This window comes from Podarcis raffonei, chromosome 2, assembly GCF_027172205.1.
Source record: "Podarcis raffonei isolate rPodRaf1 chromosome 2, rPodRaf1.pri, whole genome shotgun sequence".
In the NCBI taxonomy this organism is placed as follows: domain Eukaryota; kingdom Metazoa; phylum Chordata; class Lepidosauria; order Squamata; family Lacertidae; genus Podarcis; species Podarcis raffonei.
The window spans coordinates 72,558,163-72,580,313 of NC_070603.1; the positions used below are offsets into that span (position 1 = coordinate 72,558,163).

General features: G+C 41.5%; 4 protein-coding genes across 7 annotated transcripts in view; 1 reads left to right on the forward strand and 3 right to left on the reverse strand.

The window, feature by feature from the left end:
* Positions 1-20,975, forward strand: part of LOC128408143 (acylamino-acid-releasing enzyme-like) — a 48,722-nt gene extending 27,747 nt beyond the window's left edge. For 2 of the 4 annotated variants that reach the window (XM_053377416.1, XM_053377417.1), the window contains exon 22: positions 13,674-13,968. In XM_053377416.1, coding sequence (XP_053233391.1) covers positions 13,674-13,815 — 142 coding nt within the window. In that variant the 3' untranslated portion in view covers positions 13,816-13,968. Of the gene's footprint in view, positions 1-13,673; positions 13,969-19,246 lie in introns of those variants that run through there. The other 2 variants (XM_053377418.1, XM_053377420.1) reach the window with 2 other exon arrangements.
* Positions 14-996, reverse strand: LOC128408156 (taste receptor type 2 member 7-like). Its single transcript, XM_053377443.1, has one exon. The coding sequence runs from the start codon at positions 923-925 to the stop codon at positions 14-16; it is 912 nt and encodes a 303-aa protein (XP_053233418.1). The 5' UTR covers positions 926-996.
* LOC128408157 (taste receptor type 2 member 39-like) lies at positions 10,643-11,542 on the reverse strand. The gene has a single exon (XM_053377444.1). It carries the CDS (start codon positions 11,540-11,542, stop codon positions 10,643-10,645), a length of 900 nt encoding a protein of 299 aa, XP_053233419.1.
* Positions 19,853-20,858, reverse strand: LOC128408158 (taste receptor type 2 member 8-like). The gene has a single exon (XM_053377445.1). It carries the CDS (start codon positions 20,810-20,812, stop codon positions 19,916-19,918), a length of 897 nt encoding a protein of 298 aa, XP_053233420.1. The 5' UTR covers positions 20,813-20,858; the 3' UTR covers positions 19,853-19,915.
* Positions 20,976-22,151: the final 1,176 nt, after the last annotated feature.

Here is a 22,151-nt window from a genome sequence, read left to right on the forward strand (position 1 = left end):
CCTGTGATATTTTTTAAGGCTTTGCTCCTGAAAGAATCTGGGTAGCTGCCTGCTTGAGTTTGGGATTAACAAACACCAGGAGGATACCGTGAGCAGAGGGGCACATTACCTGCACCACTGAACACATTATTGAACCAAATCTCTGTTCTGATTTTTCAAAGTATTGAAATACAATCAATAGGTGTGCAATGTAAAAAGCGACATAAATGATCAGGAAGGAGAGCACTGTCCCAGCTGCCTTGATATGAGCTTCTGTTTGGCGGCTCCTGAAACTGGCTCCTTTACCTGTCATATTGCAGATATGTCTGCAGAGCGAGGCTACAACCATGATGGAGCAAAGTAAAGTCACAAGAAGGGGACAGCTTGAACCAGTAATTAAAAAGAAGAGTTGTAAAGAGCTGCCGGTTTCTATCCATGAGTATCCTTGAGTCATGTTTGTTACATTGGCTGTTGTGGTGTTCTGATGTTGCACTGAAATATTATGAAATGCATAGGCAGAAAAGAGCAAGGAGGCAGCTAGAGATACTGCAAGAAGCCAGGACACCAGGTGTGATATCCTCAGCTTGCACCAAAGGAAGAGGGAGTGGGTGCCGTTCACTATCTTGATGCAATAGAAGACGCAGAACCAGGCAAGGAGCCAGTATCGGAAGAATATGACAGAGCTTGCAAAGACATTAATCATTCTCATCATTATGTGGTTGATCTCCAACTTTAAGTAGTAAGTGGTTAATGCTGGAATCATCAAAACTGTGACACAGATACTGGACGTTCCCATGGACAGAAGAAGTTGTTCCTTGGCATCGAGGGTCCTGCATTTAGCCCATTCAACAACCATCACTGCAGTTATAAAGCTATTGGAGATGAACCCACAGAGGGCCATGTCGATTACAACCACCAGAAAGGCAATGATTTGGGAAGAAGGCATATTTCCGGATTCTTGCAGATTGCTGTATAGGTAGTCGTTTGCCAGCCAAAATTGTTGAGTTCAAATGGAGAGTGCAAATGTGGTAGCAGATCAGCGACATGCTTTTTAATGCATTGGGAACTATGCAAATGAACTGTGTGTCAAACTACCAATTTCCATAATTCTTTTATCTGGGGTAGTGGTGTTGATACTAACTATATAGAAGGGCTTCCTGTCACACAACTTTGTATGTATCAGGATTGCTGCTTCAATTTGGTGTTTATGTGAATAAGAAAGTTAGCCATAGGCAACCCCTTTGTGTCCCAGATTTTACTGCTCACTTAAAGAATAACAGGAGCTGGAAATACCGCTGTTGAAACAAGGAATAATCCGCCTCTGTAAACCACATTTAGAAGATGTTAGCTGGCTTGCTTGCCCTCAGGTCCCCCTCATTTTGGTTTCCAGGAACTTCACAGCCAATTCTTATATTTGCTCCCAGATCATAAGCAAATTCTCAGGCCCCAAACCATAAGCTTGTACAGCCCTTGTCAGTGCACTTTACCTTCCTAGTTCCTAGCTGCTCATCTCCTCACATGCTCCCCCAAAATATTGCTTCTTCTTCATGAAAAGATGCACAATGGACGAGGCAAGCTAGAAACCAGCATGGGACGGTCATAGTAGCAGGGTTAGCTCAGAGGCCGGTGTTAAAACACTCTTTTACTTTTTTAAGCTTTACCAGAAGCATTTCTACTTATTTGGAGTAGTGTATAGTTGAACTACGGAAGCATAAATTTTGGTGACCAGTTCTCAGCTGACTTACTATGCTGAATGCCTATTGATGCTTATCAACCTCAACCCTGCATTGTGTCATAGGACACACAAAATGTGAAACAAGCTTTTAATTCTGTCAGGTACTTTCATTTCTTCTTTTTAGTTTTCCCCAAAGGGCCTCAATACTTGTCATCCTGAGTAAAGAAATTTACAGTGCTCAAGGATGCTGTCCATGCCAAGATCTTATACTTATACTGAGTCAACAGACACAGTCCAACTCAGTTTATTTATTGGCAGTTTTTATCACCCACCATTCACTGAATATGTCTACTTGAAAGTTAGTCCTATTACGTTATATGGGCTTATTCTTAGGTGGGCGTACATAGACATCTAGGTAATTGATGTGTTTATCTTTCAGATTACGATAGGCTTTTTTTATTCTTTTGTGCAGGAAGGAGAAACCTATAGCCTCCAGATGTTTCTGAGCTACAGATCCCATCAACTAGCTTTGCTCAGGGGTGATGGGAGGTGTAATTCAGCAATATCTGGAGGTCCACCACACCTGCTTAAAAAGCACTTAGGTTTGTTTACAACTATTTACCGAAAGTAAAATGTAAATATGGGTCCCTGATGAAGCACAGTGGTATCTATATCCATTCTTTATTTGCATTCCTGTAATTGCCGCTGAGGATTAAGTAGACTTAAGGTGACAGCAGATCATCTATTAACTATGAAAATATTGTTAGGGAAATGTAATGGATATAATATCCCTATTTACAATGGATTCATCTATTTCAAAAAAGAGAGCCTTCAATACAGTCGAAACCTGGGCTATACAGTGGGTGATACAAAACTGCAGATTTGACAGCATATATAACCAGTTATTGCAAGAAAATAGGAAATAAGGCAACAGCAACATATCATCTCCATGTAAAGACCCACCCAGTACCTTTAAAAAGAGGCATAAGGCAAGAAGTTAGCTTTTCACCTAAACTACACTCACCTAAGCTATTTACATTCACCTTGGAAGGTGTATTAAAAGCTGGAGTGGTAAAAAAAAAGGAATATGTGTTAACAGAAGATATTTAAATTTTCTATGATATGCAGGTGTTGTAATAATAAAAAGTCGACAAGAACTACAAGAAATGCTGGAATAACTGAACGAAGAATCAAATGAAAAATAAAAATATTTCTTTAGACTCAAAAGCTAAAGTGTTCAATACAGTGGTACCTCAGATTAAGAATTTAATTCGTTCTGGAGGTCCATTCTTAACGTGAAACTGTTCTTAACCTGAGGTACCACTTTAGCTAATGGGGCCTCCCACTGCCGCCGCGCCACCATGATTTCTGTTCTCATCCTGAAGCAAAGTTCTTAACCTGAGGTACTATTTCTGGGTTAGCGGAGTCTGTAATCTGAAGCGTCTGTAACCCGAGGTACCACTGTATGTGCATATTAGCTGTGATGTGTTATGAAGAATTGGACACACAAAGAAACATGTAAATTTAAAGAATAGTACAACATGCCACGGGACTCACAATGTTAGGAATATCATTAAAAGATAGAAAAACTAATAATTGGGTACAAGAAAGACTGAAAGTTGTGGTTGTAATGGAAAAGGCCATGAAGCTAAAGTGGGCAGGCCATGTGGCCGGAGACGATTCAGGCCAATGGAATAAAGCAGTGTTAGTATGGTGACTCTACAGTTTTAAAAGGCCACCTATGTTCTCTAAGAAACCAGAACTATTTATTTTAGGCATAATGACATCTGATATTACAAACAAAATAAGACCGCAGTTCATGTATGCAGTCACCACCGCCAGGAATCTAATAGCCAGAAATTGGAAAAGGGAAACACCACCAACCAAGATAGAATGGCAAACTAAACTGGTAGAATATCTAATGTTAGCGAAAAAAAATGGAACCAGTGAGAGGAGCCTCAGAAAAGGAGGTAGACAAGGAATGGAAAATGGTGAGAGAATATCTCCAAGGATACTGCAATAGTAGAGGCTTTCTGACGTTAGAAGAATGAGTAACAACATATGGTATTAATACAAAAAAAATAATGACGAAATTAAATAATGGATATAGGCAGGAAGACGATGTTTGGATCTAATGGTTACAGCAGGAAGAGTATTATGGACTTAATCAGAAGTATTCACATTTCTTTTAATTTCTGTTTGTTCCACTGTATATAGGCATGTTAAATTATATGTAGGTAGCTACGATTAATTGAACTGGAACATAGATTTGAGCAGTTTGTAAACTTAAATGCTACCTTTTTCCTTTATGGGAAATCCTTTGCTATTTGTATTTTCTTTCTGATTATTATTTTCTTTGTTTATAAACTCAATAAAGATTTTTTTTTTTTAAAAAAAAAGATCACCTATGTTATGGTTGGACCATCCAAAACTAACAGCACAGCTTATGTGGATGCAGGAAGCAAACAACAGAAAGTGATGGAGAGAACTTGAAGAGGGGTATATCCAAAGATCAGTGGAGGTGAGGAACAGGTTTAAGGATTAAAATTCTACAAGACAGGCTTAAGCAGTATGTGGACTGAGAACACCCAGAAGTGCAAGCTGGATTTCGAAGGGGCAGAGGAACCAGAGACCAAATTGCAAACATGTGCTGGATTATGGAGAAAGCTAGAGAGTTCCAGAAAAACATCTACTTTTGCTTCATTGACTATGCAAAAGCATTTGACTGTGTCAACCACAGCAAACTATGGCAAGTTCTTAAAGAAATGGGAGTGCCTGATCAGCTCATCTGTGTCCTGAGAAATCTCTGTGTGGGACAAAAAGCTACTGGATATGGAATACCGGTAACTGATTGGTTCAAAATTGGGAAAAGAGCACGACAAGGCTGTATTTTGTCTCCCTCCTTATTTAAGTTAAATGCGAAAGGCTGGACTGGATGAATCCCAAGCCGGAATTAAGACTGCCAGAAGAAATATCAACAACCTCAGATATGCTGATGACACAACCTTGATGGCAGAAAGTGAGGAGGAATTAAAGAACCTTTTAATGAGGGTGAAAGAGAAGAGCGCAAAATATGGTCTGAAGCTCAACATCAAAAAAACGAAGATCATGGCCACTGGTCCCATCACCTCCTGGCAAATAGAAGGGGAAGAAATGGAGGCAGTGAGAGATTTTACTTTCTTGGGTTCCATGATCACTGCAGATGGTGACCACAGTCACGAGATTAAAAGATGCCTGCTTTTTGGGAGAAAAGCAATGACAAACCTAGACAGCATCTTAAAAAGCAGAGACATCACCTTGCCAACAAAGGTCTGTATAGTAAAAGCTATGGTTTTCCCAGTAGTGATGTATGGAAGTGAGAGCTGGACCATAAAGAAAGCTGATCACCGAAGAATTGATGCCTTTGAATTATGGTGCTGGAGGAGACTCTTGAGAGTCCCATGGACTGCAAGAAGATCAAACTTCTCCATTCTTAAGGAAATCAGCCCTGAGTGCTCACTGGAAGGACAGATCGTGAAGCTGAGGCTCCAATACTTTGGCCACCTCATGAGAAGAGAAGACTCCCTGGAAGAGACCCTGATGTTGGGAAAGATGGAGGGCACAAGGAGAAGGGGACGACAGAAGACGAGATGGTTGGACAGTGTTCTCGAAGCTACCAACACGAGTCTGACCAAACTCTGGGAGGCAGTGGAAGACAGGAGTGCCTGGCGTGCTCTGGTCCATGGGGTCACGAAGAGTCGGACACGACTAAACAACAACATATTCAAAGATGGATGTGAAATGCTGTAGAAGAAGAAAGAAAGATGGCAGTATCTTTATCTAGATGCCTGAAAAGTCTAATTCTTGCATTACCTCTGTGCTTCAGTTGTCCCTTGGGATTTGGATAACAACTTTCATATAAGGCAGGAGAAAATGCACACTAATGTTGAAGAAAGAATGTGTGATTTGAGCACACAGAAAATGCAATTTTACACAATGTTGAGGGAGAGACATTTGGTGTACAATGAAGGAGAAACAATATGCAAAGAACTGATCATACAGAAACATCAGAGCAGGGGGGAAAACCGTATGCATGTTTACTGAGAAGTAAGCCCTACTGTGGTCATTTTCTTCTGGGTAAGCAGGCATAGGATTGGGCATTGTTCACTTATCTTGATACAACAGAAGATGCAGAGCTAGGCAGAGCCAAAATGGGGAGAATATGACAGGCTGCAAATAGAAAATGCTGTGAATTCTCCAAGTGGTTCCTAAACACTTTATACAGTAGTTAATGAAAACTGCAGTCAGTAAAACTGTCTCGCACATATTGGGTTTGGTTTGGGACAGAAGATGTTAACTAGTTGTGAGGCTCCCATGTTTAGCCCATTCAGTGATTATAACTATAAAGTCATTGCAAAAGAGCCCGCAAAGGACCAAGTCAGCTGCAGTTCTCCAAAAGCCAACGTTGCAAACATTGCCCAAGGAAATACATGGGTTGAACCCTCTTCTTTTCAGTCACTGGTTCTGGCTGTCCCTTTCATGAACCCCCTCCCCCCAAAGCTAAGCACTATTAGTCATATTGGTTAAGTGTCATGCCACGGGGCTGAAGCTCAGCTGTGAGGACATCACCATCCCAGAAATCTCATCCTCACAAGGTGTTTTTGCCTTTGCTGAAAATAGGGATGAGCTTGAAACTCCCATGAAATGCAAGGAGGCACTTGGTTATGCTCCTAGGCCCCAGGCAATAATCAGTGGTACAGTAGTAGTAGTGTAAGCATTGCTTGCATTAGACGTGACACTAGGTTTTTAGAAGATCAGCAACAACAACAAACTACAAGCCTCTGGTTGAAAAGTGCTGAAACCAAGACTGGCTTATACCATAGAGCAGGCATTTCCAACTCCCAAGAGACTGTGATCTACTCCCAGTACAAAAAAAACTGGCAGTGATCTACCCATTGTCATTGGAGGGAGGAGGAGCGTGCGTGGGGTGGGTGGGTGAATTCCCCAGAGTTGTTAAGCTTTTTTTGGAGGGAATTGCTTCCCCCCCCCCGTGACTTTTTGTACACGATAAGGATCCCGCGATCTACCAGGATCAGCCGGGGATCTATCAGTAGATCACTATCTACTGGTTGGACATCCCTGCCATAGAGGTTTTTCCTGACTTACCACAGGGACACCCTCATTCCTCAGAACAAGTTCCAGCTGAACTGAGGTACAGTGGTACCTCAGGTTACATGCGCTTCAGGTTACAGACTCAGCTAACCCAGAAATAGTGCTTCAGGTTAAGAACTTTGCTTCAGGATGAGAACCGAAATCGGGCTCCGGTGGCGCGGTGGCAGCAGGAGGCCCCATTAGCTAAAGGGTAAGAACAGTTTCAGGTTAAGTACGGACCTCTGGAACAAATTAAGTACTTAAACCTGAGGTACCACTGTACTTGGTAACAATAAACTTACGAGTTGTAGAGTTGGAAGGGACCCAGAGGGTTGTTTAATCCAACCCCCTGCAATGCAGGATTGATTGCTGCTTTAATTGATATGTTGTATCTGTCAAATTAGGATAGGTTTTTCTTTCATCAGTATCTTTAAAGACATAAATTTGTTTGCAGCTGTTTACAGAAAGGAAAATGCAAAGATGTGTGCCAGAGATAGCAGAGTGGTAAATATATCCCTTCTGTATTTGCATCCCTGTGATTGCTGGTGAGGATTAAACAGGCTTGAGACAGTGCCTTTGTTTAGATTTATGAAACTTCTAATTCTTTCATTTCCTCTCTGCTTCAGTTGCCCATTGGGATGTAGATAACAACAGAACAGAAGGAAATGCAGACAATTCGTTTGACCAATATGGTTCTACATGTCTATACTTTTGAATAGCTGCTCTTTTTTGTATAGGTGAATATGGAAGGTCAATATCCAATCAAATGGCTCTGAACTAAAGCTCATACATCAGTCATAAGGATAATCCCACTGCCCTGCAGATGAATAGATAGGATTCCTAATTTCTTTCTAGTCATTCATATTACTTACTCATTCCGACTAGGCATAAACATTGCCAGCAAGGTACTCAAAAGGGCTGTTGAGATGCCTATAGCAACAAATCGTTCATTTGAAGTTACCCAGCAGTTCCTAGTTTTTCTGCTGAAATAGACATCTCAGTAGCCCTTCTGTATTTTGTGCAGTGCAATTTTGGGGAAGATAGCTGCGGAGTTGGAAGGTTCTCGTGGTGACTTTGCTACCACTTATTTGGTTGATTCCCAGAGATGCCCAAAGCCTATGCAGAAAGCTGCCCTGTCATCAACATGGCCACTTTACTGGGGAACTCCGCCCGCCCCTAACTGGTAAGGAACTTACCTAGTACAATAGTTGTGCCTTATTAATTGTAGAGTTGGAATGTTTAGTCAGAGTCTTATTTCTTGTTATATGAATCCATTGGTTCAAGTCCTGCCCTCTGGAGCAGGAGTGGGGGGGGGGAGCTTGCTTCATCTTTCATATGACAGCTGTTGAGATATTTGAAGATGGCTAGCATATCACCTCTCAGTCTCCTCTTTTCTAGGCTAAACATACACAGCTCCCTCAACTGTTCCCAAGAAGGCTTAGTTTCCAGACCCCCTAATCATCTTGGTTGCCCTCCTCTGCACACGTTCCAGCTTTTCAACATCAGGTGTGATCTGACCAAATCATAATAGAGCAGTACTCTTGACTTCCCTTGCTCTGGACACCATACTTCTGTTGATGCAGCCTAGAAGAGCATTAGCCTTTTTTGCTGCTGCATCACACTCTTGACTCATGTTACACTTGTGGTCTACTAAGACCCCTGGATCCTTTTCACATGTACTACTGGCAAGCCAGGTGTTCCTCATCTTATATTTGTGCAGCTAGTATTCCTGCCTAATTGCAGAACCTTATATTTGTCCCTACTGAAATTCATTGTGTTAGTTTGAGCCCAGTTCTTCAATGAGTTATGGTCATACTGAATCCCAATTTTGCCTTTTGTGGCATTAGCTATCCCTCCCAGCTTGATGTCACCTGTAAATTTGATGAGCATCCCCTCAATTCCTTCATCCAGATCTTTTATAAAGACATTGAACAACAGCGGACCTAGGACAGAACCTTGTGGCACCCCACTTCTCACTTCTTTTTTGGATGATGAGGTACCATTAGTGAGCATTCTGGGTTCAGTAAGCCTGAGACCTGTGGGTATAGAGTGGTATATAAATCCAATAAATGAAATAAAAATCAACCCAAGAGTTACCTTGTCCAGCCTACATTTTACTGCTTCTATACAGGAAATAATAACCAATAATAGCATAATTGATGCAACTCATCAATGCAGTTATCTATGCTAAATATGGAGATGTGTGATAGTAATGTGTTTGGGTTTGATTCAGCTGTTTTTCAGAAGCAGGGCTAATTTGCACGGTTTACCTTGGAAAAAATGTTGGGCGATATTTCAGAGTACATTTGGTTTGTCAGGAGACAGATCAACCCTAATGGTAGACACACTGCTATGATTAGTACTAGATGATCATTTCTTTCCATGTCTGTTGTGATAACTGTCTTCGTATGCAGGGAAAGTCCCTAACTCACTGAGGGTTTGAGACCCATCAACTTCCCTCACCTGGTTTAGCCAACTATTCGAAGCCATTACCAGGGTGTGGCCACAGTTGCATGCTGACAGCTTCCAGAAGCCACAAGTGAGAGCTGAGTGCAGGGTGGGGCCCAGACATGGACAAACTACACTAGAAGGAGCACAATGTATTCCCCATCAGAGGTACTACCCCTTCCAGCAATTCCTGAAGCCAAGCTGGTGCCAAACGTATTGCTCTGCATTCCTTTAGACTACATCAGCAAGGCTGAGAGAGGGTCTTGTTGTCTGGGCAACCCAGGACCTCCCTACACACTGCTCAGGCTTGCACTTTGGAGAGGTCACTTTGGTGCTGCTAACACAGCGGTTTGTCTTCATCCCAGAGGCATACTCCATTGCCTCTTGGCACTGACGGAATGCCAACAACAATGTCATAGCTGACAACACAGCTACAGATAATGAAAGGTCAGCTTCTATATCTAACTTGTATGACAGGAGATGCAAAATGGCCAGGCACAAGACAACCAGTTAGTGCCTTGGGTATACCAGGAAGGAGCTCATTGTTAGGGTTGAGCAGAAGTGTTAGGAACTTAGGAACATTTAATAGTAGGCAAAGTGGTCTAAACCACTGAGCCTCTTGGGCTTGCCGTTCAGAAGGTCGGTGGTTCGAATCCCCGCGAAGGGGTGAGCTCCCTTTGCTCAGTCCCTGCTCCTGCCAACCTAGCAGTACGAAAGCACATCAAAGTGCAAGTAGATTAATAGGTACCACTCCGGCGGAAAGGTAAACGCCGTTTCCGTGCGCTGCTCTGGTTTCGCCAGAAGCGGCTTAGTCATGCTGGCCACATGACCCGGAAAAACTGCGGACAAACGCCGGCTCCCTCGGCCTGTAAAGCAAGATGAGCGCAGCAACCCCAGAGTCATTCATAACTAGACTTAACTGTCAGGGGTCCCTTTACCTTTACCTAAAGGGGAATTAAGCAAAAGCTTCTGTACTTGAGTAAGGATTAATTTAGAGAAGGAAGGGAAGAGTCAAAGAAAACATTCAAAGTTATGTTCTCATATGGTATCTGTGTAATGAAGCAAAGAGGTTTTGGTCATCGATATAGAATATAACAGACAAAAATGACACTGCGACAATTTGGATTTTAGAATCCATTATATTTATACTAACTTGTACAAATGAGTCCATGGTCTTAATGCCATGTATCATTGTAGCTGCGAGATTGTGTTATGCAGAATAGGTAGGGAAAGGTTTGTGGCAAAGTGGGCGACATAAATGTAGGAATATACTGTAATAAGAAGCTTAGGCATTGCATAAGGGTGAAAGGAGGAGGCAAAAAATTAACAGATTTGTTCAGCATTGGAAAATGTTTCTTGATTAGTAGCCAACCCCCCCCCACCTTCTAGTTTTTCCTTGTGAATTTAAGGCTATGTTTTCAGAAGCATCTGCCTTGCTGCCTGCTTGAGCTTGGGATTAGCCAACAGCAGGATGGCACCCTGTGCAGGGGAGTACATTAGGATCACTGATAGACACACTGAATAAACAGAGGTGATTCTTTCAATATTTTCAAGTACAATTATGGAATGTGCCACGTAAAAAAAAATGTAAACGATCAGGAGGGAGAGCACTGTCCCAGCTGCCCTGACATGAGCTTTTGTTTGGAGGCTTCGAAGACTGGCTCCTTTACCTGTCATCTTGCAGACATGTGTGTAGAGTGAGGCTACAATCACAATGGAGCACAATAAAACCACAAGAAGGGGACAGCCAGAAGCAGTCATTAAAAAAAAGGCTTGCAGAGAACGAGAAAGTTGGGTTGCTTTCTTTCCTTGAGTCACATTTGAAGTGTTGGTTGCTATGTTGCTCTGGAGCTGAAAAGAAATATGTGGGATTGTAATCAAGGAAACAAAAACCGAAAAGACTTGGGATCCCACAAGAAGCCAGGGCAGCAGCTGCGATATCCTCAGCTTGCACCAAAGGAAGAGGGTCTGGGTGCTGTTCACTATCTTGATGCAATAGAAGACGCAGAGCCAGGCAGTGAAACAAAATCGGGTGTATGAGACGAAGGTTGCAAAGAAGTAGAATGTTTGAAACACTAAGCCATTGCTTGAGTTGGTTATTAAGAAATTAGTAATGACTGCAATCTCACAGGCAGTGGCAAAGATATTGGACGTACCCAGAGAGAGAAGTAGTTGTTCACAAGTTGCAAGACTCTTGCTTTGAGCCCATTCAGTGACCATCACTGCAACTATAAAACCGTTGGAGATGAGCCCACCTAGAACCCAGTCACTTGCAGCCACCAGAAATGCAATGATTTTGGAAGAAAGCATATTTCCAGATCCTTGCAGACTGCTGTATAGGTGGACTGACCAAAGTTCTTGAGTTCATGCAGCGCACAGGTGTGATGGTAGCAGATCAGCAGCATACTTTTTAATCCATTGGGAACTATGCAAATGAACTGAGCATCAAACTATGTAAATCAATGTGCTACCAAGTTCCACAAGGCTCTTATTTGGGAGAGTGGTGTTGATACAGACTGTATAGAAGGGCTTCCTGTCACACAACCTTTTGTGAATCAGGGATGTTGCTCCATTTTGGGAGTTATATGAATAAGAAAGCTTGCCACTGGCATCCACTGCAGTGGCCCAGATTTTTCTCTGCAGGGAAAAAGTGTTAGGAGTTGGGGAAATGGCCCTTGAAGCAAGGAAGGAACATCAAGAAATGGCGTTGGAAGATACTCGTCGTTTTGCTTACACTCAGACCCTCTTAGTTTTGGTTCTCATGACTTTTTAGCCTATTATCCCACTTCATAAAAAATATTATTTCCACCACAGGAAGCTATCTCATGCCCCAAGCTTAAAAGCTTCATAAAGTCTTCACCGGTACAGTTTACTATTTTTGGGTGGCTGCTTATTTCTCTGACCCCAATACAGCTGTTGACATCAATCTGTCGTTCCCCCCCCCCTTTATGAACAGATACACAATTGAATGACGCAGTATCAAACTTCAGCAAGTGACAGCAATGGAGTTAGCTCACAGATCATTTTTCCAGTGCACATGCTGCAATTGCTGCTCTGCTTAAATCAGCTCCAGCTCTCCACTGACACACAGTATACTCATAATGTAGAGCCAGTTTTTAATACTGTCAAATGCTACTGTTTCTTCTATTTAGTGTAGCCAAAAGACTTCATTGCCTGTACCATTCAAAGTAATGTTTTTGATTGTACTCAAGGGTGTTGTTGCCATGCTAAACCTCTGAACTTTTAAAGTATATATATGCATTAAGGGACATAAACAGCCCAAGCTATACATCCTTGAAATTTAATCATACTATATTCAATAGGCTTACTCTATGTACAGTGTGCATATGATTACAGCCTTAAATGATAGGTTTATCTGTCAAATAATTATAGGTTTCTGTTTCCTTAGTGTATTAAAAGCACACAGATTTGTTCACTGCTGTTTTCCAGGATGGAAAAAGATTTAGTGTCTTTTACTAAGTCTAGTGGTAACTATTTCTCTTTTCTTGCAACATTATACAGTGGTACCTCAGGTTACAGACGCTTCAGGTTACAGACGCTTCAAGTTACAGACTCCACTAACCCAGAAATAGTACCTCGGGTTAAGAACTTTGCTTCAGGATGAGAACAGAAATTGTGCAGCAGCGTCACGGAGGCAGCAGGAGGCCCCATTAGCTAAAGTGGTACCTCAGGTTAAGAACAGTTTCAGGTTAAGAATTGACCTCCAGAACGAATTAAGTTCTTAACCCGAGGTACCACTGTAATTGCAGCTGAGGATCAAATAGGCATAGGACAGAATCTTTTATTAGAGTCATGATATATCTAATTCTTGCATTTCTTCTTTGCTTCATTTGCCCCTTGGGATGTGGATAACAAAAGGGTAGGTGGGGGAGCAAAAAATGCAAACTAGCATGTAATAAATGTGTTGTGCTTAGAACACACGGGAAATGCAATAGCACCATGTCGTCGTGAGACCTTGTTGTACATAAATCGAACTATTCAAAGTAGATAAGAGCACACTATGATCAGAAATGTCTGACTCCAATAAATAACAACCAACCACATGTTCCTACGAGTCAACAGAGAGCACATAAAAGTGATCGCCTACCCATTCTTTCCACCTGCAGCATGCTGAGTCTGTTTCTTTTCACGTGAAGGCTCCATTTAGCTATTCGGATGAATAGCCATTGATAGACCTGACCTTCATGGTACATCTAATCCTCTCCTAAGATCCAAGGGGGACAGCAGGTGGCTTTGAGGATGGAGCAGCTCATGGCAAGACTTCAGAGGGAGGTGTGGCTGTGATGGAGACAGGCCTCAGTGTCCTTACAAAGAAGGAGATGGGACTGAAGGGAGTACACAGAAGCTATATATGAGAGTCTTTGCTCATCGTAGTCCACAGGAACTTCTAAAATATAATTTTTTGTTGTTCCCTTTGCAGGCTGTTGTGGTACCCAGAAGAGAATCATGCTGTAAGTGGAATGGAGGCTGAAGCAGATGTCTTTATGAACAGTGCACAGTGGATTATGCATTACCTTTCTAAGGAAGCAGACCCTGAAAGTCAGCAGCCAGCTGAGAAATAAAGGATCTCAAATATTAAAAAGCAGCCAGCCTGTGGAGATACACATCATGCCACATGAAGATTGCCAGATAGAATAGATCAGGGGTCAGCAAACTTTTTCAGCAGGGGGCCAGTCCACTGTCCCTTAGACCTTGTGGGGGGGGGGCAGACTATATTTTGAAAAAAAGGCGGGGAAACGAATTCCTATGCCCCACAAATAGCCCAGAGATGCATTTTAAATAAAAGGACACATTCTACTCATGTAAAAACATGCTGATTCCGAGACCATCCGTGGGCCGGATTTAGAAGGCGATTGGGCCGGATCCGGGCCCCGGGCCTTAGCTTGCCTACCCATGGAATAGATCTAGCCTTTGTATCCCTTTCCTCTTTCAGCATATTCTTAAAAGATGTGCTGCTGGTGCCCTGGAAGCAGCCTTGTACAGAGTCAAACCTTTGACCCCTGCAGCCCAGTACTGTCTATGTTGACAGAGAGCTGCTCCCCAGGATGTCAGATTGCGGGCGTTTCTAGCCCTATCTGAAGATGCTGAGGATTCAGGTTGGGACCTTCTGCCTGGGCAGATGTTCCAACACTGTGCCACGATGCAGGTCCTTTTCAGAAAATCTGCAGCAAACAGTCAACTGTCTAATTGAACTTAACTCTCGTAGCAAAGCTGACGTCTTAAGAATTTGTATTGCTGCTTATAACTACAAGGCTTTGTGGATAGTTCTTTCTTATTTATTTACAGGACACCAGATCTTGGAATAATAGGTGCTAAAATAAAATAAAACCTCAACCTTCTTGTTTTTATTGTTATATCTACTAAGCTATACATTACCAAACTGGTCCCTGAGGGAATTAAATGTCATATAAGATTATAGCTTCAAGACTGTGGTATGCAAAATATGTGGGAAACACTGATATACCAACAACAACTATGTCACAGTGAGAACCCTAAATGTAGGAATATACAACAATGGCAAAGCTTATGAGTTTTATAAGGATGAAAGAAGGAAGGGCAAAAATTAACAGGTTTTTCCCCTAAGATTGGAAAATGTTTGTTGATTATTGGCATAATAAAGCACATACTTCAGGAGTTAACACTTTTATTTGCCAAGATAAAAGAACAACAAATAGGTTTAAAAGCTAACACATTTAAGTATGTTATGTTATCCTGAGTGGCAAGTACATATATAAATATTTTGGGTGTGGAGATTGTAAAATGTGAGGTTAGAGGGAAATGAAATGTGCAAAACCTCCGACAATGAGAATTACGTATTCAGCAGGTGTAGTTCACAAAACAGTTTTTGATGTCACAGATATTGTTGCATTGGTAAATAAATACAATGTACTAAGAATTTTATTTTCCTGTTCCGTCAACAAATATAGCAGTGAAAACTCTTGATGTGTATTGTAATTTAGTGGATTCACATTGCAGTGTACAGTATACAGTGTACAAGACAGTTAAAATGCGTATTGCCATTTCTGATGTCCGATTTTTGTCCATTTCTTATTTTGCATAGAGACTGCCCTGTGTAAAATGCAGAAGGGCATAACTGGCAGATGGCATATATCACATGAAGAGGAGAATCAATCCCTTATGTTGCTGATGGCATTATCAGGTCCGGGAAAGGTATTACACTCTAGTTTGGCCCTAAGAATTTTCTTAAATAATCCTTGTTATTGGTATTTTTCAGCACAGGAATAAGAAACCTGTGTGCCTAACAGAACAACACGGGCAGGGGGACCTCAAACCAATAACTTAAACACAAGGCTCTCTGTGTGGCCAATGTCAATGTCCTTAAGAATTGTTAAGTCTCTGTTTTTGGAAACATCCTGGCAGCTGCCTGCTTGAATTTAGTATACTTTCTCAATAGGTTGGGAACTATGGAAATGAACTATGCATCAAACTATGTAAATTCATGGGACTCTTGGCCTGCCCATTTCCATGATGCTTCTAGATAGTATTGTGGTGTTGATGACAAACTATATTGAATGGCTTTGTATAAATTGAGTTGGTGCTTCATCTTGGTGGTTATATGGAACAAGAAATTTTGCCCAAGAGAACCCTGTTGGTGGTCTAGATTTTACTGCTCAGGTAAAGAATAGGAGGAACTGGAAATACTGCTGTTGAAACATGGAAGGACCACCCCTGGTGGTTACAATATGAGGTATCATAGGGCACTATTCTATCCCCATTGCTGGGAGCAGCCATTAGGACTTTGGGGGCCAGGTGTGATTTGTATGCTGATCCTCAGCTCTCTTTGTCCAGAAGTTCTGAATCAGGAGAAGCCATGTGGGCCCTCGGCTGATTCCTTGATACAGACTTTGGATGGATGAGGGGGAATAAGCTTGTTTGTATCCTGGCAAGATGGCTTTGATCTGTGGAACTGTCATGGTTACACAAGCCACATAATATCTGTTCAGTAGCTGTAAGAAATTGATCTTTTAATGTGGTAGCACCTAAACTGGAACTCCCTGCCTATTGATATCAGACATATGCCTTTGCTGTGCTCTTTCTGGTGCCTGCTTAAAACGTTCTGTATGTTCTGTGCAGACATACAGAAGTTACAGTCGTTTACATAACCCCTGGTTACATAAACTTTGGGATGAGCGCGCGGCAAACCTGGAAGTATTTTACCGGGTTTCACTGCATGTGCATGCACAGAAGCGGTCCTCAGGTTGCGGAAACCTCAGGATCTGACCGGACCTCTGGAACAGATCCTGCCCACAACCGGAGGTAACACTGTACATGTGTTTTTCTCTTTTTCGCTACTGTCGATTTTAATTAGTATATTTTGACTGCTTTTAAATACATACAGTCGTACCTTGGTTGTCAAATGTAATCCGTTCTGGAAGTCCATTCGACTTCGAAAAACGTTAGACAACCAAGGCGCGGCTTCCGATTGGCAGCAGGAGCTTCCTGCACTCAATTGGAAGCTGCAGAAGCCGCGTCGGATGTTCAGGTTCCAAAGGACGTTCGCAAACCAGAACAGTCACTTCCGGGTTTGTGGCATTCAGGAGCCAAAACATTTGACTCCAAGGCATTCCAGAACCAAGGTACGACTGTACTTGTTCTTAAACTTTTTATTGAGAATTTTTTTGTTTATATTTTTGTAACCAGTTAGAAGGGCTGTGGGGTTTTTTTACAGTCAAGGGCACATAAATTTTGTTAAATAAAATAAACAGTATCTCCGGCTCTCCACTGACCCACAGTATATTCATAACATAGAAAAAGCTGTAATACTGCAAAATGCTTTAGTTACTTCTGTTAGTTTAGCCAAAAGACCTCATTGCCCGTGTCATTCAAAGTAACATTTATCACTTTGCTCAAGATTGTTGTTAATTTCTGAAGTATGTTTTTAAATTAAGGGACACAGACAGCCCAATCCTATGCAACCATGGAATTTAATCCTACTGTATTTAGTGGACTTACTCTAAAGTAAGCGTGCACAGATTGTAGCCCTAATTGATCAGTTTACCTGTCAAAACATGATAGGTTTGGGTTTCTTCAGTGTCTTAAAAAGCATAGAGATTTGCTTGGTGCTGTTTTCCAGAACAGAAAATGGAAATATATGTATTTTATTAAGCAAAGCAGTAACTAATTCCATTCTATATTTGCATCACTGTATTTGCAACTGAAGATCAAATAGGCAAAGGACAGTACTTTTTATTAGATTTCTGAAACAGCTGGTTCTTGCACTGCCTCTGTGCTTCTGTTGGCCCATGAGATGTGCATAACAACCTTCATAAAGGGCAGGGAGAGAGAGAGAGAGAAATCAAACTAAGGTGTAAGAAATATGTTGTGTTCTGAGCATGCAAGAGCTGCAATCACACAAAATGTCGAGGGGAGACATTTGATGCACAAAAAAGAGCCACAAAAGCTTCTGGTAGTTGGTGTTTAACAACATCTGCAAGTAGTGGGTGGTAGGGTAGCTTTCCAGGCGTCCAAATTGCCTAGCAAAGTTTGAAACGCTTGTGGAAAAAGGAAATTATAAAGGTCTAGCCTTCCTATAGACATGCAATATTCTACTGTTGGTCATCTGTCCCAGATGAGGGCATCGTGGAGAAGGGGCCCAGTTGCCAAGGGGAAATGGGAAGAAATCGGAGAACTCCAGGGAGGGAGAAGCTAAATCCATTTCATAGGACACTCTGGATATAGGGAAGGGAAAGTGTGGGACAGAAGTAGATGAAGAAGAAGACAAGGGGGAATTGAAGGAGGTACAATAGGGCTTCATGATCCACATTAAGCCAATGTATGGATGGTGTGCCTATTGAACTTGATCTTGCTGGCAAGGTTGACGAATAAGAATTTGATTGCAACTTACAATTTCTGCCATTATCTTCAGCCAAAACAGATTAAATAGTGCTTGCTTGATCGCTTGCTTATTTCTTTCTTTCTTTCTTTCTTTCTTTCTTTCTTTCTTTCTTTCTTTCTTTGTTTTTCTTTACAGGGTACCTGATTTTGGTATAACAATTTCTAAAGTCAAAATCTGACCTTTGTCATATTACCCTTGTTATATTTTATTAACATATAAACACACACACACACACGGTCCAAGTATAACAGAGGGAATTTAAATTTTATGTGAGTAGAGTTTCAAGGCTGGTATGCAAAATGTTTGGAAAAGGCAAAAACCATGACATAGTGAGAATTCAAAACGCAGGAATATGCAGTAATGGCAAAACTTATGAGTTTATACAAATGAAACAAGGGAGGCAAAAAGTAAGAGGCTTATTATTCAAGATAAGAAATTGCTTATGGATTGTTGGCATAATAAAGCACATCAGTAAATAATAAGACTTTTATTTGACATGCTGTAACAAACAAGAACAGTGAAAAGCCGTAAGGCAGAAAATAAAAATAGTAATAATAGTAGTAGTAGTAGTAGTAGTAGTAGTAGTAATAATAATAATAATAATAATAATAATAATAATAATAATAATAATTTCTACCCCGCCCATCTGGCTGGGTTTCCCCAGCCACTCTGGGTGGCTTCCAACAAAACCTGAAGATACAATAGTTCATAAAATATTAAAAGCTTCCCTAAACATTTTTCCCTATAGAAAAAATGTATATACAATTATTCTGAGTTGCAAGGGTATGTTGGGGTGGTGACCGTAAAAAGTAAGATCAGAGGAAATAAAATATATAAAACTTTGGACAGTGATAATTACATGGTTAACAGTGGTAATTTCCAAAACAATTTTTTATGAGGCAGATACCATGGCACCATTAAGTACAAGGCAAATGGACAAGAAATTATTTGGCACAAATGATAGCACTGAAACTCTTGATATATTGTGATTCAATGGTTACACGTTGCAGTGTCCCTTTGAAGTTCCTTTGCTGTAGGACGGCAACTTTAAGGTTATAGAAGCATTCTGCCAAAGGCTTTTTGAATATTGCAATCTCTGATGTCAGACTTCTGTCCATTTCTTATTTTGCATATAGGCTGGCGTGTTTGTCCTGTGTAGAATGCAGAAAGGAGTTTCTGATGGTGGATATCATGTAAGAAGATCGCAGATATCACATTGGAAGATGAGGAGGTGAACAAACTCCTGTTGTTGTGAACAGCATTCTAAGGCTGTGTAATAGTATTGCCAGAGTGAATTTGTGGACAGAGATGGCATCTGCGTCTGCCACAGGGGCTGCTGGTATACAGATGCCTGGTGTAGGTATGTTGTTTCTTGGGAAGGGCTGTTCAAGAGCAGGAGGTGCCTGTAAACATCACGTTCCTTTGCTTTTGTTTTGCTGTTTTCTAATCTCGGTCTCTCCTATGGCAATTCTTAGATGTCTTGACCAATGAGCCTGAAGGGATGTTAATGTTTCATTTTAAGAAAGGAAGTAGCTGACTTAGGGGGAGGAAGCAAGGCTGCTTGTGACTGGGGCAAGGTGGGGCAGGAGTCTTTAACCACTCATCACCCCCCCTCCCAATCAGAACCACAATGGGAGGAAATCTGCTGTTGGCATCAATAGGCCCTTTCTTCCCATGGCAAATGGCAGGCATGATAGGAGGGGTCAATTCCAGTTTGTGTGCTGGAGAAAACATGCACACTCTACTCCTGGCCAGGCTTGGGCCCCCTGAGCTAGCTCTTCACAAAAGGCAACACCTAAGAATGGTTAAGGCTTTCTTCTTGGAAGCATCCTGGCAGCTGCCTGCTTCAGCTTGGGATTCACCAACACCAGGAGGGCAGCCTGCACAGGGGAGTACATTAGTATCATTGTTATACACACTGAAATGGCAACTATATCTTTGTTAATACAGCCAGTTATAAATAAGATCTTTGCCACGTAAAAAGAAATGGAAAGCACCAGCAGGAGGAGGACTGTCCCAGCTGCCTTCGTGTGAGCATCTGTTTGAAGGCTCCTAATATTGGATTCTTTCCCAGTCAGTTTGTAGACGTGTCTGTAGAGTGAGGCTACAACCATGATTGAGCAAGGAAAAACTATCAGGAACGGGCAGCCAGCACCAGTAATCAAAAAGAAGATTTTGAAATTAGTAGCAAAATCAACCTCTGTCTGGTCTTGCGTCATGTTTGTAATGCTTCCCTGGGGTTTAATATACGCACTCTGCAGTGCAAAGAAGGAAACAAGCAAGGAGATGGCTTGAGATCCCCCAAGAAGCCAAGGTGTTATCCGTGATATCCTCAGCTTGCACCAAAGAAAAAGGGAGCAGTTGTTGTTAATGATCTTGAGATAATAGAAGAGGCAGAGCCAGGCAGTAAGCCAGAATCGGGAGAATGTGAGAAAGGTTCCAATGAAGTAGCATATTTGTAATATTAAGGGGCTGCTAAAGTCAGAGATTAAGTAGTACTTAATTAAATATGGAGACAGAACACCTGAGAAGCCGATATTGGACATACCTAGAGACAGAAGAAGTTGTTCTCTAGCATCAAGTTTCCTGCTTTTAGCCCACTCAGTGACTATCACTGCAACAATAAAGCCATTGGAGATGAGCCCACCGATAGCCAGGACAGCTAGAGACGCCAGAAAGGCAATAAGTTGAGGAGAAGGCATCTCTCTGTATCCTTGCAGATTACTGTACCAGGTGGCCTCTCACCGATCCAAAGTTGCTGCACTGAGATGCAGTGTGCAAGTGAGACAGAACATCTGCAGCATCCTTATGAATGACCGGGGAACTATGCAAATGAACTATGAACCAAATTATAAATTAATGAGACTCTCCAGCTGCTCATTTCCATAATTTCCATATGCCTCTATCTGGCATAGTAGTGTGGACAGAAACTGTATCATGGGCTGCCTGTCACTCCACTTTGTATAAATGGGGGGGGGGGATTGCTCCATTTTGCTGGCCCCGTGAATAAGAAATCTTGCCACAGGCAACCACTTTGCAGTGGTCCAGAGTTTATGTAAAGAATAGGAGGAGCTGGAAATTCCAGCTGACTTGTTTGTCCTCAGACCCTCCTGCTTCTGGTTCCCAGGCCTCTGCAGCCTTTTCTTTTATTTGATCCCAGATTATAGGCAAATGCTTCTTCCTCAACAGCATGCCCCAAAGTAAAATCTATCTGCAGTTATTTCCAATGAAGTTTTCCTTTCCTTTGCCTGCTGCTAATTTCTTTATTTTTTTTATATATAAATTTTTATTAATTTTTCAACACATATTAAAAGACAATACAAAACAATACATAAACAAACAAACATATAAACACGTATAATTTCTTAACCTTTTTTTCCTTAAACCTTCTTTCAGCGACTTCCCCATACCTCCTTTTTCTGCATCCCTGTTTTAAATCTTTCCAGCAACCCCTAATTTCAATTACTTATAACACTTCCTTTAAATCCTTTTTCTCATATCCAATTGTTTGTCACTGCAATTCTATTTTGCATTACCCAAGACATTTTAACACTCATTAATTTTACAACAGTTCTTAAGATAAACTTTAAATTTCTTCCAGTCTTCTTCCACTGTCTCTTTCCCTTGGTCGCGGATTCTGCCGGTCATCTCAGCCAGTCCCATATAGTCAATCACCTTCGTCTGCCATTCTTCCAGTGTGGGTGGTTCTTGTGTCTTCCAATACTTTGCTAAAAGTACTCTTGCTGCTGTTGTCGCATACATAAAAAACGTCCTGTCTTTCTTTGACACCAATTGGCCTACTATGCCCAGGAGAAAGGCCTCTGGTTTCTTCACAAAAGTGCATTTAAGCACCTTTTTCATTTCATTATAAATCATTTCCCAGAAGACCTTAATCCTTGGGCACGTCCACCAAAGGTGATAGAAAGTACCTTCAGTTTCATTACATTTCCAGCATTTATTATTGGGCAAATGATAAATGCCTGCTGCTAATTTCTTTAACCGCAGTACAGTATTTATTCTTTTAAAAACAGATCAATGCAA

Bases quoted from the DNA above. Each gene is read 5' to 3' on its own strand.
- LOC128408157 (XM_053377444.1), bottom strand. From the start codon at position 11,542: ATGCTTTCTTCCAAAATCATTGCATTTCTGGTGGCTGCAAGTGACTGG.
- LOC128408158 (XM_053377445.1), bottom strand. From the start codon at position 20,812: ATGCCTTCTCCTCAACTTATTGCCTTTCTGGCGTCTCTAGCTGTCCTG.
- LOC128408156 (XM_053377443.1), bottom strand. From the start codon at position 925: ATGCCTTCTTCCCAAATCATTGCCTTTCTGGTGGTTGTAATCGACATG.